Source organism: Schistocerca serialis, chromosome 2 (assembly GCF_023864345.2).
Source record: "Schistocerca serialis cubense isolate TAMUIC-IGC-003099 chromosome 2, iqSchSeri2.2, whole genome shotgun sequence".
In the NCBI taxonomy this organism is placed as follows: domain Eukaryota; kingdom Metazoa; phylum Arthropoda; class Insecta; order Orthoptera; family Acrididae; genus Schistocerca; species Schistocerca serialis.
This window is the reverse complement of record NC_064639.1, coordinates 713,845,331-713,867,864: the sequence shown is the minus strand read 5'-3', so window position 1 is coordinate 713,867,864 and position 22,534 is coordinate 713,845,331. Positions and strand designations below refer to the sequence as shown.

General features: G+C 39.2%; 1 protein-coding gene across 1 annotated transcript in view; it reads left to right on the top strand.

Moving 5' to 3' along the window:
- Positions 1–22,534, top strand: part of LOC126455676 (ATP-binding cassette sub-family C member 12-like) — a 518,625-nt gene that overhangs the window by 319,633 nt on the left and 176,458 nt on the right. The window contains exon 19 of the mRNA XM_050091443.1: positions 4,833–4,987. Coding sequence (XP_049947400.1) covers positions 4,833–4,987 — 155 coding nt within the window. The remainder of the gene's footprint in view (positions 1–4,832; positions 4,988–22,534) is intronic.

Here is a 22,534-nt window from a genome sequence, read left to right as displayed (position 1 = left end):
TGGATTGCTTGCAAGGTGGCAATCCGTGGTGCATATAATTGTGTACCAGTGATGATGTACACACCATTTTTCATATTTCCATATTTATCTGACAAGTCTCTTATAGAAATGGTTTATTTTCATCATGTGGTATTAGAGCTAACTGATACTGTATATTTTTAATGTTTTATTTTTATCTGTACAGTTTTATCAGACACCACACATTGTACTGGTGATGTGCAGTGAAAGAGAAACTATATCAACTTCCTACAATCCAAGGGTTATAAAATTGCATTTGAAGACAATAATTTTCTTTCCACATACAGAAATACTTGTATAAAATTGTTATATGGGTATATGACTGTACTCTGAGGTTATAATTTGTGTATGTCTTTGCTCTGGATCAATTTGCCAATTTTTAGGTAGTCCCACATGAATATCACGCTGTCTACTGTTTTGAGTTGAAAGTAGAAAATGCTCAAAACAGAAATGAAATATAGTAATTTGTAATGTACAGTACTCGATTACAGTTACTGAAGCATGGAGCATTGCCACCTGACTGAAAGACACTTGAAGAAGTGCAATGCTATTTCATTTTAACTGTGACTACATTTGTTTTTTTCATACCATACTAAAACAAAAGTAAGAATGATAAGATTTATAGATAGTCTTCCAGATGAGAAGAAGTGAGTACCATATTTACTCGAATCTAAGCTGCACCTGAAAAATGAGACTCAAAATCAAGGAAAAAAAAATTTCCCAAATCTAAGCTGCACCTGAAATTTGAAACTTGAAATTCAAGGGGTGCAAAAAGCTTTAGACCAACCTCCAGATCGAAACAAAGTTGGTCCATTGTAATGTGAGACACAATTTAGGTCGAATGGATGAAGATACAGCTACAGTAGTTTAGTTCAAGTCATAAGCTTAGCAGTTAAGCTTTACCAGGTAGCCATTGCTATGCGTCAGGCACTCCGTCCGTATTTATATGGGTACTCTTCCTTTTTCACGTGCTTCGTCTGGCTTGAATCAATTGATTATTTTGCTTTTATCTGATAAATGCCATTCTCTTTGTTATAGGTCTTTATGTCACTCTAAGCTGAAAATTCATTATTGTACTGTGTCATGCATTGTTTATCCCATTCTGATAAAGAGTGTTCACGACCTGTTGCCGCTCGCAGAATGCCTTGCTTTTGTGCACACTACCGCCGCTTACAAAAAAAAGTGAGGAATTGTCTGATTAGCAAAACAATGACAAGAGACTGCTATTTGTTGTTACTTACACTGCTTATTTCTTTGATAATGATCAACAAGATCCAAATAATAGACTGTGTATGATAGAAGATGAAACTTCCTAGGAGATTATCACTGTGTGCTGGGCCGAGACTCGAACTCAGGACCTTTGCCTTTCGCAGGCAAGTGCTCTACCATCTGAGCTACCCAAGCACGACTCATGCCCTGTCCTCACAGCTTTACATCTGCCAGTAACTCATCTCCTGCCTTCCAAACTTTACAGAAGCTCTCCTGCGAACCTTGCAAAACTAGCATTGCCAAAAGAAAGGATATTGCTGAGACATGGCTTAACCACAGCGTGGGGGATGTTTCTAGAATGGGATTTTCACTCAGCAGTGGAGTGTGCACTGATATGAAACTTCCTGACAGAACTAGGACTCCCGAAAGAAAGGATAGCTCATATGGTAGAGCACTTGCCCTCATAAGGCAAAGGTCCCAAGTTCGAGTCTCGGTCTGGCACACAGTTTTAATCTGCCAGGAAGTTTCATATCAGCACACACTCTGCTGCAGAGTGAAAATCTCGTTCTGAAAACATCCCCCAGGCTGTGGCTAAGCCATGTCTCTGCAATATCCTTTCTTTTGGCATTGCTAGTTCTGCAAGGTTCACAGCAGAGCAACACTTATAAAATAAGAATGAAAATAACTTAGAAATGAAACGCTGAAATTTAAATCAAAATTTTATTAGGTTTGTAACACATCTTATATGAAATGTTTAAAATATCAGTCATGTTTCTGAATCACTATCACTCGATTCTTTGTTGCTCATTTCTTCATACAGAGCATGGTCCTCTGTACCATCTAGTGCATTGGATATCGAACTTTTTTTAAATGCTTGGTACACAGTTTGATTTGGAACACACTTGCATGCATCATAAATATTGGCACACTTGCGACAAACTATCGTGTTTTACATGGCCTGTTGGTGTCAGTTCTCTGTCACTTTTCAAAAGCCAGTCTGTGTACATCCATTTAAGTTTGTCCTTAAATGGTTTATTCAAACAGACATCAATTGGTTGCAGAATTGACGTCATCCTGCCTGGAATTACTGCCAAGTCCATTTTGCTTTCCTCTAATTTTCATTTTACTGCAGGTGTTGTATGGCCTGCATACACATCTAACACCAACAGACTGCGTAAACCAAGCATTGTGTCAGGAAGACGATTCTACACATACCTTATCCATTCCAGCACCATGTCATCCGAAAACCACCCAGTTTTGTTTGCTTGTACAGTTACAGTTTTTGGAAACACTTCTGATTTTGGTAAAGTCTTTCACTTGAAAACTATGTATGGGGGTAATTTATGTCCATCTGCTGTGCAAGCAAACATGACGGACATCCGCTGTTTTTCACCCCATGAAGTAAGAACACTTATGTTTTTCTTTCCTTTGGTGTCAACTGTATAATTTGACAGAATGTCAAAATATACAGGAGTTTGGTCAGCATTTCCTATCTGACAAAGAAGGTATTGCTTTTCTGTGTGCAGCCTAGTTATGAAGCGCTGAAATTTCACAAGTTTTTCTTCTGTGCAACTGAAGTTCGCCTCCAAAGTGAAAAACCACAGTGCTTCAGAAACAGATAAAGCCAGCTGTGACCAGCCTTAAAATTTTCCATTTTTTGTTCTCTAGCAATTACATATGCCTTAATTTTTAAAATTTCGGCATTCACAGGCAGAAATTTCTGATGCTGTTCCTTAACAAATTCATTTAAAATCACTTCTAGTGCATGATATCGGCCACACATTGGCCTATTAAATGCTTTCCTGCTACTTGAACATTCAAATATTTTGTCTCTCTGCAGTCGCCATCGCCTGACATTGTGCTTATCAATCCCGTATCGCAGACCTGCAGCACGATTAGAACTTTGTTCCGCAAAATAAATAACTCCCCTCTTGAATTTGGCACTGTAATTAAAGCGCTTAATTATGGTTCACTAACACCAACAAGCACTTCACAAAATTCCATTAAGCAATAGGTGCCACTACGTGAAATCTTAATGAGCACCAGCATGTCAACTCATGCAACAATCCTAAAGCCTTGTGAATTGTTGGTATTTTTGTGTAAGAAATTTATTTTTGTTGCTATGAATATTTGAAAGGCTGCTACATTCGAAGATGAACAATACGGAATTCTATTTACTTCATTGGATAATGTATGAAGATGCAGTGGTCGAAACTCAGGGCGGAGAAAAAAACTCGTCTTCTACCTTTTTTTAAATTTATTTACTGATGCAGAGGTTTTGGTGCCAGTATTCATCTTTGTGCCTGAAAAGCATGCCTGTGTTGTGCTACATATATTCGACAGCAGAAGTTAGTTGTGGTAGCACCTACCAACATTTTTCAGAACTTCTGCTTACTTTGCACTTGATTCTAAGCTAGAGGTGGTTTTTTGGATTACAAAAAATGGAGAAAAAAAGTGCTGCTTCTATTTGAGTAAATATGGTAAAGGTATATGTGTAGGTCGAGCACTGAGTAGGTGTTATCACAAACTAGTTTCTGAGGCACACACAGAGCTTTCAGTAATAGAAGTGTGGCAGTGATGATCAGCTACAACTTCAAAACCATAATCAAGCCAAACCCAAATCCAGCCATGGCACTCTGGGCCACCTGGGGTGCTTGCAGTTAAGCAAATGCCCATTTCTTATGGACTTCTGATGTGAGATACTCCTCACATAAGGGTGATATACTGAGAATACAAACCGGAAGGTGTATAAGCAATTTGCAGGGGTGCTCCAAGCTATTACTCTTGACTTATTGTTAACAAATGTAAGATACTCATATTTATAGACCTCCATGTAAATGCTATTTGCTTTGTATTAAAATGTACTTAAGCAGTGAAATTTAAGAGAAAATGTTCATCAACTCAACTCTACTGTCAGATTCAAAATTGATATTCCAAGAAATAGACAGGTAACAGCGGCCCATTCAGCTGGAGTTAGACCCCTAGAAGTCATTCATAAATCATAACTTTTGGATTGCTATATTCTGCAAAATTGTTCCACATGAAATGATATAATCAGCTGTCAGAAAATCCATTTTGGAATATAACAGACTTACTTAAATTAAATTGTGTCAATCTGATATTCTAAGACTCATAGTGTATTTCTATATGTCTGTAGTTATATAAAAGTGATGAAGCCTATTTCATTGTATATTTTCAGTGACATACAGATTTTTTATTCATGAGAATGATGTTGGTGTGAATGTATAGTTTATCATATCCTTTAGATTCACAAAAATAGCAAGCATACCCCCTGAGGAAGACAGAGACTCAGAAAGAGGGATGTGCATACTTACTTATATGAAATAAGCCTCTGATTCATGTTACCTCTTTCTCTTAATAGCATTAATATTGTTAATCATTCATAATATGAAAGGTCTATTTTCTTAGTTAATGTATCTAGTCAGGCTATAGGTGAGCAGGAGCTGTAGACTCTGCAAAATCAAATAAACTTGCTGAGAATATTAATATCCTAATACAGCACATTAAACATAATAAAAGATTGTACTGTTCATTTACAGTCTGTTAAGAGTTTTTGTCATCATATATTTCAATTTTTGCTATAGGTCCTGAATCTGAAGAAATTGTTTTCAAGGACAACTTATCAACTTACCTCCTTTCTGGAAAACAACGTAGCTGTCATGCCTTTTTGGCATGTGGATTAGTAATACAATTAGTCTGTTTTCTATCCATAATCACAGCACTTCTCCTCTTCATTCTTGTAAGTATTGCATTGCTTTTCTTCTTTTTGTATGCATCTCTTATTGACTTCTGCTAACAAGATGTTAACTCATTTGAAATGGTGAAAATATACAGCACAGAAAGAGTTGGAAAAAATACTACTGCATATCACTTGTCTGCCTCTCTGCAGTACCGTCTACATGTACAGTCTGTGAACCACTGTGAAATGCATGACAGAGAGTATGTCCCACTGTACCAGTTGTTAGGGCATTTTCCTGTTCTTTTCATGTATGGAGCATGGGAAGAATGATTGCTTAAATGTCTCTGTGCATACTGTAATCAATCTAATCTTCTCCTCATGATCTCTGTGGGAAAAGTGTGTAGTGGGTTGGAGTATATTCCTAAAGTCACCATTTAAAACTGGTTCTTGTAACTTTGTTAGCAGACTTTCTCAGGATAGTTTCTGAGTATCTTCATGAGTCTACTAATTCATTTCTTTCAAGATATCTGTGACACTCTCCCATGGGTCAAAGAAACCTGTAACTGTTCTTGCAGTCTTTCTCTGTACATGTTTAATATCCCCTGCTAGTCGTAGTCACTACAGGTCCCGCACACTTGGGCATTATTCTTGGATGGGTTGCATGAGTTTTTTGTATGCAGTGCCCTTGCAGACTGATTGTGTTTTCCCTAGAATGAACCAGAATCTGCTACCTGCTTTCCTCATGACTAAGTCTATATGATTATTCAATTACATGTTGCTACTAAGTGTTCTGCCCAGGTATTTGTATGAGTTTACTGATTCCAGCTGTGACTCAATCATTTTATACCCACAGGATACTATTTTTTCCTTTTTTTGAAGTGCACAATTTTACATTCCTGAATGTTTAAAACACTTTGCCAGTCTTTTCACCACTTTGAAATCTTATCATGGTTTGACAGAATATTTATGTAGCTTTGTTCAGACTGTACTTCACTGTAGGTAACTGCATCATCTGCAAAAAGTCTGAGGTTGCTGTTAACATTGCCCACAAGGTCATTAACACAAGGGACCCAACACATTTCCCTGGGGTACACCCAAAGTTATTTCTACATGTGTTAATGACTCTCCATTCAAGACCACATGCTGCATCATCCTTACCAAGAAATCCTCAATCTAGCCACAACTTATGTCTAGTAAGTGTGGTGCTGAGTCAAATGTTTTTCAGAAATCAAGAAATCCTGCACCTGCCTGACTGCCTTGATCCAGGGCTTTCAAGATGTCATGTGAGAAAAGTGTGATACATGTTTTCAAAGTCCATGCTGACTGGTATGGAGGAAGTTGTTCTATATGAGATACCTCATTAGGATGGAGCTCGAAATATGTTCTAAGATTCTACAATAAATGGGTGCCAAGTATATTTGACGGTAGTTTTGTGGATCACTTCTGGTACCTTTCTTGGAGACAGTGGTAACCTGCACTTTCTTGCAGCTAATGAGTATGATTTTTGTATGAGGGTTCTATGCTAGATTATAGTTAACAGCAGGGCTAACTCAGCCCCAAACTGAGTATAGAATCTGATAGAGATTACATAGGGCCATGCAGCTTTATTCAGTGTCACCAATTTCAGCTGTTTCTTAGTGCCACTGCCATTAATATCTGTTTCAGTCATCTTGTTAGTGGTATGATAATTAAACTGATGGCATGAGGGCAACACACCTGGGTTTTCCTTTGTAAAGAACATTTGAAAACAGAGTTAAGCATTTCTGTTTTCGCTTTGCTACTCTCAATTTCAACTCCTCTCTTGTCCATGAGTGACTTGACAGTAAGTTTGGTGCCACTAGCAGCCTTTACACATGACCAGAGTTTCTTTGGGTTTTGTGACAGATTTTTCAACAATAGGCTGCTACAGTAGTCACCAAAGGCTTACAGTAGTCACCAAAGGCTTAATGCGTTGCTCTCTTGACTGCCAGATGCCTTTCATTCATCATCTGTCTGTAACTTTATGTTTTGATTTATATCTATTATACAGTAGTCTCTGTATCTATAGAATTTTTTTACAGTGACAATTTCTCTCATCATGAACTGTTCTACAGAGTAGTATTTATCCAGTGCAAGGTAAATTATTCTTGTAAACTTGCACCATAGTTCCTCCACATGCTCCTAACCTGAGCTAAGAGATTCAAGTTCCTCATTGACTTCTTTGTTTGCTTTTTGAACATATAAAACTTTCTATTTGCTTTAGTTGCCCTTTTTAGTTTGGTATTCATTGTTGCTGTATTTGTCTCATGGTCACTGATACGAGTTTCAGTGTGGACAGCCTGAAAGAGGTTGGGTCTGTTTGTTGTCATTAGATCTAATATACACTCCTGGAAATGGAAAAAAGAACACATTGACACCGGTGTGTCAGACCCACCATACTTGCTCTGGACACTGCGAGAGGGCTGTACAAGCAATGATCACACGCACGGCACAGCGGACACACCAGGAACCGCGGTGTTGGCCGTCGAATGGCGCTAGCTGCGCAGCATTTGTGCACCGCCGCCGTCAGTGTCAGCCAGTTTGCCATGGCATACGGAGCTCCATCGCAGTCTTTAACACTGGTAGCATGCCGCGACAGCGTGGACGTGAACCGTATGTGCAGTTGACGGACTTTGAGCGAGGGCGTATAGTGGGCATGCGGGAGGCCGGGTGGACGTACCGCCGAATTGCTCAACACGTGGGGCGTGAGGTCTCCACAGTACATCGATGTTGTCGCCAGTGGTCGGCGGAAGGTGCACGTGCCCGTCGACCTGGGACCGGACCGCAGCGACGCACGGATGCACGCCAAGACCGTAGGATCCTACGCAGTGCCGTAGGGGACCGCACCGCCACTTCCCAGCAAATTAGGGACACTGTTGCTCCTGGGGTATCGGCGAGGACCATTCGCAACCGTCTCCATGAAGCTGGACTATGGTCCCGCACACCGTTAGGCCGTCTTCCGCTCACGCCCCAACATCGTGCAGCCCGCCTCCAGTGGTGTCGCGACAGGCGTGAATGGAGGGACGAATGGAGACGTGTCGTCTTCAGCGATGAGAGTCGCTTCTGCCTTGGTGCCAATGATGGTCGTATGCGTGTTTGGCGCCGTGCAGGTGAGCGCCACAATCAGGACTGCATACGACCGAGGCACACAGGGCCAACACCCGGCATCATGGTGTGGGGAGCGATCTCCTACACTGGCCGTACACCACTGGTGATTGTCGAGGGGACACTGAATAGTGCACGGTACATCCAAACCGTCATCGAACCCATCGTTCTACCATTCCTAGACCGCCACGGGAACTTGCTGTTCCAACAGGACAATGCACGTCCGCATGTATCCCGTGCCACCCAACGTGCTCTAGAAGGTGTAAGTCAACTACCCGGCCAGCAAGATCTCCGGATCTGTCCCCCATTGAGCATGTTTGGGACTGGATGAAGCGTCGTCTCACGCGGTCTGCACGTCCAGCACGAACGCTGGTCCAACTGAGGCGCCAGGTGGAAATGGCATGGCAAGCTGTTCCACAGGACTACATCCAGCATCTCTACGATCGTCTCCATGGGAGAATAGCAGCCTGCATTGCTGCGAAAGGTGGATATACACTGTACTAGTGCCGACATTGTGCATGCTCTGTTGCCTGTGTCTATGTGCCTGTGGTTCTGTCAGTGTGATCACGTGATGTATCTGACCCCAGGAATGTGTCAATAAAGTTTCCCCTTCCTGGGACAATGAATTCACGGTGTTCTTATTTCAATTTCCAGGAGTGTATTTCCATCATGAGTGGGGTTCTGAACTATCTATTCTAGGTAGTTTTCAGAGAAGGCTTTAGTAACTTTTTACTGGATGTCTTGTCACAACCACCACTATTGAAACTACAATTATCCCAGTTGATTGATGGGTGATTAAAGTCTTCTATGATGATTATAATATGATTAGATAATTTATATACAAGCAAACTGAGATTATGTCTAAATTTTTTGTTTAAATCAGGAGGTGAATGTGGTGTTAAATAGAAAGATTCTATTATAATTTTATGTCCACCCTCGATTCTGAGCAACCAGTGGGACTTGCTTCACCTGTTTTGGGGAAACCTGTTTTGTCCAGTGTCAGCAAGAGGCAAAATCAAAAGGGTAGTGGTCTATTAACCATTGGCAGTTCCAATGTACAGTGAATAAAGGTGCTCCTTAGGGAAATGGCAGCAAGGGACAGGAAAAAACACCAGATGCACTCAGTTTGTATGCCTGGGAGCCTTGTTTAAAAAGTTGAAGAGGCTATTCTGACAGCGATTGAGGAACAGGGTGCAAGAAACTGCAGACTGTGGTGCATGTTGCAACAAAGGTCATACTTCATTTGTTTCAGTGACTGGCAGAGAAGGTTGAGAAGACCAGCCTTGCTCACAAGCGTTTCAACAGAGCTCACAGTTTGCAGCAATGTATCGTGAACTGTTCATGATGTTCTGGTTATTGGTAAAGTGGAAGGACTGAAGAAGTGACTTCAAAAGTTCTGTGACACCTTAGGATGCCACTTCCTGGGCTTGTGCCTTCGGGTTGAGAACTCACAAGGAATTTTTAAATTAGGCATCTCTCCATCCAAGGAGGTCCAGAAGAATAAGTGTAAGATCCAAAAGAATAGCCCCCTCAGGTGAGGGTATTAAAATCTTAGTAGTTAACTGCTGAAGAATTTGCAGCAAAATGCCAGAGTCTGAAGCAGTTCTGGAAAGCAGTGAAGCTCACATAACACTAGGCACATAAAGCTAGTTGAAACCTGAAAGTGATAGCAGTGAGATTTTTGGGTAGAATGTAAGTGTTTATCAAAAGGATAGGCCAGTGGCAAATGGAGGTGGTGTATTTGTCTGAGTAGACAAGAAACACAAATCAATTGAAACAGAATTTGAAGCTATAGATGAAATTGTTTGGGCAAGACTCAGTATCAGGCACAGGCATAAAGGGGTAAATGAATCCTTCTACTGGCTGTCAGACTCATCTCCTGATATTAACCAATCATACTGTAATTATTGGTGATGATTTTGATCACCCAACAATCAATTGGGAAAATTATAGTTTTATTAGAGGTGAATGTGACAAGATATCCTGTGAAATATTACTAAATGCATTCTCTGAAAACTATCTACAACAGATAGTTCAGAACCTTATTCGTGATGTAAATATATTGGACCTAAGAGCAACAAGTAGATCTGACCTCTTTGACGATGTCCACATCGAAACTAATATCAGTGCCCATAATGCAGTTGTGGCTCAATGGTTACCAGAGTATAGAAGACAACTAAAACAAGCAGAAAGGTATATATGTCAAGTAGACTAGATAAAAAAGCAGTAGCTTCATATCTCAGTGAGGAACTTTTAAGCTTTCGGCACAGGGCGGGAGTATGTAGAGAATGATGGTTCAAGTTTAAAAGAATAGTTAACCACATGCCGCATAGAGACATACCCAGAGAACAGTTCATGATGGACGGGACCCTCCATGGTATACAGTCAATGTAAAGGAACTTCTAAAGGAACAATGACTATTGTGTAATAGGAGTGAAACAAAGCATAGGGCTATAGATAGAGGGATGCTGAATGAAATGTGTTTGACTGTCAAGAGAGCAATGCTTGAAGCCTTCAATGACTACTGTAGCAGAATACTGTGAAATTATTTTTCACAAAACCCAAAGAAATTCTGATCATATTTGAAGGCTGTTATGGTCCAAACACTCACAAGTGAGACATGAATTGAAATTGAGGATATTAAAACAAAAGCTGACTTGCTTAACTCACTTTCTAAATTTTCTTTACAAAGGAAGGAATCACAAGTCACATCCGTTTACCAGAAGAGCAGTGGAAGTGATCCACAAAACTGTTGTCCACTATCTCAACATCAGTTTGTTGTAAAATTTTAGAACATATTCTGAGCTCAAACATAATGAGGTATATGGAACAGAATGACCTCATCCATGCCTACCAGCATGGATTCTGAAAACATTGATTATGCGAAATCCAACTCACACTTTTCTCATATACTGAAAGATGCAGATCAAGCCAATCAGGTAGCTGCAGCATTTCGTGATTTGTTAAAACATTTGACTGAGAACCACATCTATGATTATATTTTAAATGTATGATCAAATTGGGTATCAAGTGAAATTTGTGTCTGGACTGAGGATTTTTTGATAGGGAGGATGCAGCATATTATCTTGGATGAAGACTGTACACAGGGAAATGTGTTGGCACTCCTGCTGTTGATGTTGCACATTAATGACCTTGCAGACAATATTGGTAGCAATTCATATTTTTGCAGATGATGTAGCTACCTGTAATGAAGTACTATCTGAAAGAAGCTGCATAAATATTCAGTCAGATCTTGATAAGATTTGAAAGCAGTGCAGAGATAGGCAATTTGCTTTAAATGTTCAGAAATGTAAAACTGTGGATTTCAGTGAAACCTATGATCATAATATCAATGAATCACTGTTGGAATCAGCCAACTCATCCAAATACCTGGGTGTAACACTTTGTGGGGATATGAATTGGAATGATCACCTAGGCCCAGTTGTGGATACAGCAGGTGGCAGATTTCAGTTTATTGGTAGAATACTGTGGAAATGCAATCAGTCTACAAACAAGATTGCTTACAAATCATCCATTTGACTCCTTATAGAACATTGATCAAATGTGTGGGACCCATACCAGACAGGACTATCACAAGATATTGAATGTGTACAGAGAAGTACAACACAAATGGTCACAGCTTTGTTTGACCTGTGAGGGAGTGTCACAGAGATGCTACAGAAACTGAACTGGCAGACTCTTGAAAATAGAGGAAAATTATCCTAAGAAAGTCTACTGATAAATAATAATTTTTTTTTCATAATGCAGGGCCACTCTCATAATATATTTCTTTAAAGTCAATACTGCCATTAGACTGTTGTTTATTTACAGTGTCACATTTACACTTACATAATCATGATGTCGGCTTCAGAGTGCCATTTTCAAGCGTTTTCTGCTAGCAGGTTAGACAACAACAGTGAAATACATTACAAGTGATATAACCATATAAGAATCCATATTTGTAATTCTTACTTACAAGTGTTATAAATTGCCTAAGATGGCATGCTGTCATATTAAAATATACTATTAGACACACTGTCTAAGAAATTGTCTGTCAGAAATATCAACTCTTAGACAATGTGTCTAATAGTGTATTTTAATAAGACAGTATGCCATCTTAGGCAATTTATAACACTTGTAAGTAAGCATTACAAATATGGATTCTTATACGGTTATATCAATTGTTATGTATCTCATTGTTATTGTCTAACCTGATTTCAGAAAACACTTGATAACAGTGCTTTGAAGCCGAAATCATGATTGTGTAAGTGTAAATGTAACACCATAAATAAACAACTGTCTAATGGTCGTACTGACTTTAAAGACCTGTCAAAGTTTCAAGAAACAGCTTTAAATGACAACTCTGGAAATATACTACAACTCCCTATGTATCTCTCATATAGGGACCATGAGGACGAGATTAGATTAATTACAGAATGCACAGAGTCATTTAAGCAAACCATTCTTCCTCAACTCCACATGTGAATGGAACAGGAAGAAACCCTGATAACCAGTGCAGTAGTAAATACCCTCTGCCAAGCACTTCTCAAAAATTTGCACTGTATAGATGTAGCTTCAAATGAGTCTTGCGCAAAAAGTCTTTTGTGCAGCTTCAGTTTCTGTCTCTGTAGATTTGAGTTTCTTGTCTATGTCAACAAATACACCACCTCCATTTCTCATTTCCCTATCCTTCTGGTGTATGTTCAAATTTTGGTGTTTCATTTCACTGCTGTCAGCTTCAGGTTTTAACCAGCTTTCTGTGTCTAGTGTAGCATGGGGCAGAACAACTTGCTTGTTTGAATTTGGGGCCCTGAAACAATGGTTGCTCTGACGAGGGTAGGGATAGGCACATTCAAGAGTGTGAGGTGTAAAGTTGAAACTGTCCTTGGTTTAGTGAGCATCATGGAGTGAATGGAGCATGAATTCACTGTCAAGGTATAGTTTTCTATCACTTGATCATCAGCACACAATGTGCATTTCATAGCAATTTCTACATTGCACGACATGGTCACGTTCCTAGCCAGCAGTCAGTTGTGTCATGGGTAAAAAACTTCAGCAAAACTGGTGATATGAAGGAAAAAAAGGCGGTGCTTCCATGAACAACAATGTCATCCCAAAACATTGACATAGTAAGGCTTTCTGTTTTGTGATCCTCTCAGTGCTCTGTCTGCTATCATGCAGCTGCTGTGGTGCAGTAACTTAATTGACATGATTTTGTTGCTTGAGAAAATGCATGTAAGGTGCTTCCTGGTAGGTGTCATAACACATTTGTTTTCTTCAGTGATGAAGGTCACTTCCATCTTTTGGGATCTGTAAATAGGCACAACATGTACTATTTGAGCCTAGGTAACAGACAGCTTCAGTAGTGGCACCCTCTACATTCACAATGCGTAACTGTGTAGTGTGCTCTATCACAAGTTGGAATAATTGAACCAAGGCTTTTTGAAGAAATCAAAAGGCAGTTTTGGTGACTTCTGACTGCTATGTCCACATGATTCAATAGTTTTTCCTGACAACACTCAGTGCATACTTTCAGTAGGATAATGCTAAGGCATGCAGAGTGTGTGTATCAAATGACTGTTTTGTGGCAGCACTTCCCAGGATATAATAATGTCGTGTGACTAGGGCCTCCCGTCAGGTAGACCATTCGCCGGGTGCAAGTCTTTTGATTTGACGCCACTTTGGTGACTTGCGTGTCGATGGGAATGAAATGATGATGATTAGGACAACACAACACCCAGTCCCTGAGTGGAGAAAATCTCCGACCCAGCTGGGAATCGAACACGGGCCCTGAGGATTGACATTCTGTCACGCTGACCAGTCAGCTACCGGGGGTGGACACTTCGCAGGATGCCTCATGTTCTTGAGGGGCAATCTGCACTGGCCAGCCCAGCCACCTGATTTAGCCTCCTGCACCTCTTTTTATGGTGCTATATAAAATCACTTGGTTACAGTAATTGTTCTAGGATCCTGCCTCGCTTGAAGAATAACGTTTTTGAAGCTGTCACCAACTTTGATTAATGCAATTTATTGAGAATAACAGATACCATCTGTCTGATACCCACTTAAAACTGTGTAAACATAAAATTTAAATGTTGTAATTGATACTGTTCAAAGAATTAAATATATATAATCATTACTTTTAAAAAAATTATTTTCTAGAGAAGAAAGTTGCTCTGCCCCACTCTGTATTATGTGAGCTTCAGTGCTTTTTAGTAGTGCTTCAAACTCTGACGGACTGTTGCAAATGCTTTGGTAGTTTACCACTAGGCTTTTAATATTCTCGCCTACAGGAGGCATTTCTTTGGCTCTTACACTGATACTTCTGGGTTTTCTACAGTTGTTGTTATCTGGATTGTATGCAGAAATACCTAATCTAAAAAGCCCTTGTGTGCAACAAATACCAAGTTGGCTACTTGGGTAGCTTCATCTGATGTGTAGCGCACTTCTGACCCATTTAGGGGGACACTACACCTCTCAAGTCTAGGAAGTCACTGCCTACTTCCCACAGAGTAGTACAGCACAAGATGTACTGTTATATATGCCTTGTTCTTCCTCCAGTAAAACTGATGCAACCTGTTAAAGTACATTTATATACTGGAAATTTCACTGTAAGAACTCTCATCTCTATGCAGAAAAACCTAAGAGGCACAGCGCAGTAAATTAAAGCTTCAAAGTTACTGATACTTACAAAATCTTTCCTTTTCATGCATACGTACATTCAAGTGAAATTCTATTAAAAAATTTGCTCCAAGCAACAGGCATTTTTGTCATGCATTACTTCAAAATTAAATATTTTCCAAAAGAAATTTATAAATTAATGGAAGACATTTCTGTCAATGTTGAGAACATTTGAGCAGAGCAATAACTTGGACTGGAGAAAGACAGAGGATTGAACCAGTCATAGTCTTATTGAAGAAACTGTGCTAGTATCAACTAGAGATAAAATAGGGAAACTAGAGAAAATATAAATTAGTATGGCTGTGTTCTGCCCCCCATGAACCATGGACCTTGCCGTTGGTGGGGACGCTCAGTGATACAGATAGCTGTACCGTAGATGCAACCACAACAGAGGGGTATCTGTTGAGAGGCCAGTCAAATGTGTGGTTTCTGAATAGGGGCAGCAGCCTTTCCAGTAGTTGCAGGGACAACAGTCTGAATGATTGACTGATCTGCCCCTGAAACACTAACCAAAACGGCCTTGCTGTGCTGGTACTGTGAACAGCTGAAAGCAAGGGGAAACTACAGCGGTAATTTTTCCCGAGGCCATGCAGCTTTCCTGTATGGTTAAATTATGATGGTGTCCTCTTGGGTAAAATATTCTGGAGGTAAAATAGTCCCCCATTTGGATCTCTGGGTGGGGCTACTCAGGAGGACATCGCTATCAGGAGAAAGAAAACTGGCATTCTACGAATCGGAGTGTGGAATGTCAGATCCCTTAATCGGGCAGGTAGGTTAGAAAATTTAAAAAGGGAAATGGATACGTTAAAGTTAGATGTAGTGGGAATTAGTGAAGTTCAGTGGCAGGAGGAACAAGACTTTTGGTCAGGTGAATACAGGGTTATAACTACAAAATCAAATAGGGGTAATGCAGGAGTAGGTTTAATAATGAATAAAATTAGGAGTGCGGGTAAGCTACTATGAACAGCATTGTGAACGCATTATTGTGGCCAAGATAGACACAAAGCCCATGCCTACAACAGTAGTAAAAGTTTATATGCCAACTATCTCTGCAGATGATAAGAAGTTGATGAAATGTATGATGAGATAAAAGAAATTATTCAGATAGTGAAGGGAGACGAAAATTTAATAGTCATGGGTGACTGGAATTCAATAGTAGAAAAAGGAAGAAAAGGAAACATAGTAGGTGAATATGGATTGGGGGGTAAGAAATGAAAGAGGAAGCCGCCTGGTAGAATTTTGCACAGAGCATAACTTAATCATAGCTAACACTTGGTTCAAGAACCATCAAAGAAGGTTTTACACATGGAAGAAGTATGGAGATACTAGAAGATGTCAGATAGATTGTATAATGGTAAGACAGAGATTTAGCAACCAGGTTTTAAATAGTAAAACATTTCCAGGGGCAGATGTGGACTCTGGCCACAATCTATTGGTTATGAACTGTAGATTAAAACTGCAGAAAGGTGGGAATTTATGGAGTTGTAACCTGGATAAACTGACTAAACCAGATGTTTACAGTGTTTCATGGAGAGCATAAGGGAATGATTGACAGCAATGGGGGAAAGAAATACAGTAGAAGAAGAATGGGTAGCTTTGAGGGATGAAGTAGTGAAGGCAGCAGAGGATCAAGTAGGCAGAAAGACGAAAGCTAGAAGAAATCCTTGGGTAACAGAAGAATTTAATTTAATTGATGAAAGGAGAATATATAAAAATGCAGTAAATGAAGCAGGCAAAAAGGAATACAAACGTCTTAAAAATGAGATCAACAGGAAGTGCAAAATGGCTAAGCAGGGATGGCTAGAGGACAAATGTAAGGATGTAGAGGCTTTTCTCACTAGGGGTAAGATAGATACTGCCTACATGAAAATTAAAGATGCCTTTGGAGAAAAGAGAACCACTTGTATGAATATCAAGAGCTCAGATGGAAACCCAGTTCTAAGCAAAGAAGGGAAAGCAGAAAGGTGGAAGGAATATATAGACGGTCTGTACAAGGGCGACGTACTTGAGGACAATATTATGGAAATGGAAGAGGATGTAGACAAAGATGAACTGGGAGATATGATACTGTGTGAAGAGTTTGACAGATCACTGAAAGACCTAAGTCAAAACAAGGCACCAGGAGTAGACAACATTCCATTAGAACTACTGACAGCCTTGGGAGAGCCAGTTCTCACAAAACTCTACCATCTGGTGAGCAAGATGTATGAGACAGGCGAAATACCCTCAGACTTCAAGAACAATATAATAATTCCAATCCCAAAGAAAGCAGGTGTTGACAGATGTGAAAATTACCGAACTATCAATTTAATAAGTCACGGCTGCAGAATACTAACAAGGATTCTATACAGATGAATAGAAAAACTGATAGAAGCTGACCTCAGGGAAAATCAGTTTGGATTCCTTAGAAATGTTGGAACACGTGAGGCAATACTGACCCTATGACTTATCTTAGAAGATAGATTAAGGAAAGGCAAACCTATGTTTCTAGCATTTGTAGACTTAGAGAAAGCTTTTGACAATGTTGACTGGAAAACTCTCTTTCAAATTCTGAAGGTGGCAGGGCTAAAATACAGGGAGCAAAAGGCTACTTACAATTCGTACAAAAACCAGATGGTAATTATATGAGTCAAGCGGCATGAAAGGGAAGCAGTGGTTGGGAAGGGAGTGAGACAGGGTTGTAGCCTATCCCCAATGTTATTCAATCTGTATATTGAGCAAGCAGTAAAGGAAACAAAAGAAAAATTCAGAGTAGGAGAATAAATAAAAATTTTGAGGTTTGCTGATGACATTGTAATTCTGTCAGAGACACCAAAGGACTTGAAAGAGCAGTTGAACAGAATGGACAGTGTCATTAGAGTAGGAAATAAGACACTTAAAGTAGTAAAGAAGTTCTGCTAATTGGGGAGCAAAATAACTGATGGTGGCCGAAGTAGAGAGGATATAAAATGTAGACTGCCAATGGCAAGGGAAGCGTTTCTGAAGAAGAGAAATTTGTTAACATCGAGTATAGATTTAAGTGTCAGGAAGTCATTTCTGGAAGTATTTGTATGGAGAGTATCCATGTATGGAAGTGAAAGATGGATGATAAGTAGTTTTGACAAGAAGAGAATAGAAGCTTTCGAAATGTGGCGCTACAGAAGAATGCTTAAGATTAGATGAGTAGATCACATAACTAATGAGGAGGTATTGAATAGAATTGAGGATAAGAGGAGTTTGTGGCACAACTTGACTAGAAGAAGGGATTGGTTGGTAGGACATGTTCTGAGGCATCAAGGGATCACCAATTTAGTATTGGAGGGCAGCGTGGAGGGTAAAAATCATAGAGGGAGATCAAGATATGAATACACTAAGCAGATTCAGAAGGATGTACGCTGCAGTATGTAATGGGAGATGAAGAAGCTTGCACAGGATAGAGTAGCATGGAGAGCTGCATCAAACCAGTCTCAGGACTGAAGACCACAACAACAACAACATGGCTGTGTTTGAACAAGAATCACTCAACATACAGTTCCAGTGTCTTAGTCACTGTAGCATTAGGATAAACAGTGGCAGTGAGCAGCTGTGCGTACCATACACTGCACATAATAATGAAATAAATAAGAAAGACAACATTAACAGAAATGTGCAGCATGTATATCATGCATATACTCATGTACCAAAGAAAAGTAGCAAAATATATGTTCTTGCAGATAGCCATGGTAAAGGAATCACCAAAATTTTTCGTAATGCTCACCAAAGACTATACTGTCAAACCAGGAGCACCTTTATCTGAAATTCTAAAAAACTGTGAAAGCTCCTTACAGTCTGGAAACAAGTGTATTGTAGTAGGAGGCAAAAATGAGATCTACTGTAACTAAAGTAGGTGGGCAATGAGGGTTTTGAAAGACAAACTTTGAAATGACCCACAAATTACCTTTTTTTGTCATTGCTATTCCATGGAAGCATAATTTAATGGAAGAATCATGTGTTAATATTGAAATCATGAACACTAATAGGAAAGTATGAAGAATTTGTAAATCATTTCCCAATGCAACATTCATAGCAGTTGACAGCTTTGTGTGAGTGCAGTTTACAAAAGCATAGTCTGCACCGAAATAGCAGGGGTAAAGATTCCAATGTGTGCTGAAATAATGAAAGCTGTTCTATCAACCACTAAAATAAACAGTATGCTAATGACCTGCCAGCATTGAAAAGTACTGAAGATACAATCATACCTGTGTACATAACAGATTACTCAACAGGAACACTACCACAAACTTCAGGTGTAGCAACAGTGGTATCTCAAAATGTAGCCATCAAACTTGCATTTGCTATCCTCCTGCATTCAACAGCAGTAGTGGTAGAAATTTCATATACTGTTGACCTTCCATCAGTGGCTCAAGACCCTTCATCAGTCTTAGTCACTCCACAGTCTACAGCAATGTAATATGCTTGTGCATCTGATGTGTCTTCAATATCATCACCAGTAGCAAAGACAAGCAGAAGAAGCACAAGAACCAGGAAATGCACAACTCTACTGGATTTCTGGTGCCCAGCCTCAGTTCTAGGAGTAAATTAAGTCAAAATTCTGAAGATAAACTGCCTATAATCTTTCATTTCTATTTACAACAAAACAGTGACATCAGAACAAAGAGTTTAGGAAATGACAAACTTTATATTTTTCGTCAGAATATAATGGGTCTAAGAAACAAACTAGACCAGTTGTCTATTTACATTAATGACACTGATGCAATAAACAATGCCCATCTATTATGTTTTACTGATCATCCTTTGATGGAAAGGACTGAGAAGATGCAACTATGTAAGTATATGATTCTTCAGTTTCTCCAGGCATATTTCATGATGAAATAAATCTTGGGCAAACAACCTAGTATGAGTACACAAAGGATACAATATTTCGGCAGTCGACCTCGTTACCATCATCAGGCGTGCTGATGTACTGCCAAAGGGATGGCAGGTTTGAGGTATATATCAGATTCCTGCTCCCCCTCCCTCGGGCACTCCCTCCACCATCTGCCTTGCGGGCATTCTCTCGGCCGTTCGCGCCAGGGTTCAATGCTGTCTCTGCATGTTCCCTCATAGGTCTACACCCAGGGAGACTTGCCAGTGAGGATTCGGAGATTTCTCCCCATGCCCTAGAAGTCAGTATATTCTGGGATATTTATATCTTCTCCTTAATCTGGATAATGGCTGGTTCACAAGCTTGGTTAAGGGAATAGCCACTGTCACAATTCAGTTCAGGTTTTCTTACTCTGATCTCTATAGCTTCTTTGATGACACAGTCCCAATATTTCAAAGTCTGTCTTAGGATCTCGGTCTTGTCATAATCCATGCCATGAAGTTCTGACAGGCAATGCTCGGTGATTGCAGACTTATTGCAGATTTATTATGCTGTTACAATCTCATGTGCCATTTGTGTTCATGGCATCGGTCTTCAATTGTGTGAATTGCCTGACCTATGTATTCCTTACCGCATTTACATGGTATTTGTAAACCCCTGATTTACGATGAGGCAACAGTTTGTTGCGAAAGCTTGAATTTTGTGTGTATGTTTGTGTTTGTTTGTGTGTCTATTGACGTGCCAGTGCTTTCGTTTGGTAAGTCACATCATCTTTGTTTTTAGATATATATATATATATATAAACAAAGATGATGTGACTTACCAAACGAAAGCACTGGCACGTCAATAGACACACAAACAAACACAAACATACACACAAAATTCAAGCTTTCACAACAAACTGTTGCCTCATCGTAAATCAGAACCCCTGATTTACGATGAGGCAACAGTTTGTTGCGAAAGCTTGAATTTTGTGTGTATGTTTGTGTTTGTTTGTGTGTCTATCGACGTGCCAGCGCTTTCGTTTGGTAAGTCACATCATCTTTGTTTTTAGATATATATATATATATAAACAAAGATGATGTGACTTACCAAACGAAAGCGCTGGCACGTCAATAGACACACAAACAAACACAAACATACACACAAAATTCAAGCTTTTGCAACAAACTGTTGCCTCATCGTAAATCAGGGGTTATATATATATATATATAAAAATAATAGAGGGAAACATTCCACGTAGGATTTTTGATTAGGTGGGTGAGGGCAATGGATTGTTCAGTTTGGAACTGGTATAGAGACTGATGGAAAGAAGGGTTGCAGCCAGAGATGGGAACTTTAAGTGTGAGGCCTTTGGGGTTAAAAATCTAATATTAAGCGTATTTTTACTAACATATTTTCATTCCCCTATACTGTGGAGACTGTGCATATAGTTTCAATTACTATGTGGGTAATATAAAATTCTCTTTGTTTTTCATGTTGTGTCTGTGGCTAAAATTATTTTCTTCAAATCAATTTTGTTTACTCCAAAGAAAATTATAATTTTGTTAATATATTCACAGGGAACAATTAGGATTTGTAGTTTCCAAAATAATAGGCAGCAAGATTCTGTTTGCTGTGCAGTACACTTGTATGTGACAGTTTTTTTCCGCATTCAAGTTATGTTATCTGAACTTCCCCAGAAAACTGTACCACCCCAAATGACAGATTTCCTAGTATCACATTACTGTAGGCAGAATATAGGGAGAGGTGAAATACTATACACTAAGAGTGTAATAACATTTCTCACCATATTCCTAAACAAATAGTGCACAACTCTGTGAGAGCTGTACTTAACTAAAAGACTTGATTACATACATAATAGTAGTGCTGACACTATACATGGCCCCCAACAGAAAACATTTTAACTACATCAGATAATTATATGGATGGTGCACTAATAATACATAGTACAAATAAGCGGAAAGACTTTGTATGTGGTGGTTTGAGACTGACTTCACCTCAGGTAGTACTGACAGGAGGATCCGAGAATTACTGATTGCTTGATTTGTCTTGTTGCCCATAGCAACATTCTCAATGAGAGTTGGACACTAAGTGACTGTGACTGATAATTTATTACTAAATACAATTGTCTTTCATGAAACAAAAGTGATTTCAATAATAAATGTCTTACTTGGCCACAGTGGTTATAGGGCAGCAATAAAACATCTTTAAAAATGTGCTCTGCTTTCAAAGATAAATACAGTTTCATATAATTCACATTATTGAGAGAGAATTTATTGGGTGAATGATAGGAAGAAGTTAACCAATGGCACATAGTAGGCATAAAATTTAATTTTTTACTAAAAACACATGTGCTCTATGAATGCTTTATGCCTTTTAGAACAGGCCAGGGACAATAAAAGTGGAAACTAAGAAAAAAGACAACAAACATTGAGATCAAAATATGTTCCACCAGAAAGAGAGCTCTTTATATTGTGCAGAGGATTTCATATAATCAAAACGTAAAGGGGCACTAGAAACACATACACTGTGTGAAAAAAAAATGAAATTTCCAAAATAAAGTCAAGGTAATTTTGATTATTGTGAGGCTTAAAATAAATATAAACTCATGAGGGCAAATGATAGTCAGTGTCCTGATGAAGTAGTATAAAGACAGATTACGTTAAATTCAAATTGTTTACAACAATGATTTCTTTCTAATAATAGTTGTAAATAGTGGTAGAATTGGACCATTGAAAGCAGAGCCATAGATTTACTTGGACAAGCTTTGCATACACCCATAAGAGACATAAGTTTTTCCCAGTCAGCTATATAATTGATCACAAAAATTATTAGGTCGTGGAAGAGTAGTAGTCTTTGATTGTGACAATATTCCAATGAAAGTACTAAAAGCTTTATAACACTTTGTAATCAGCCTTTGTGTCAAGTTATACTTCATGAGAGAGCTTAATGTGTAA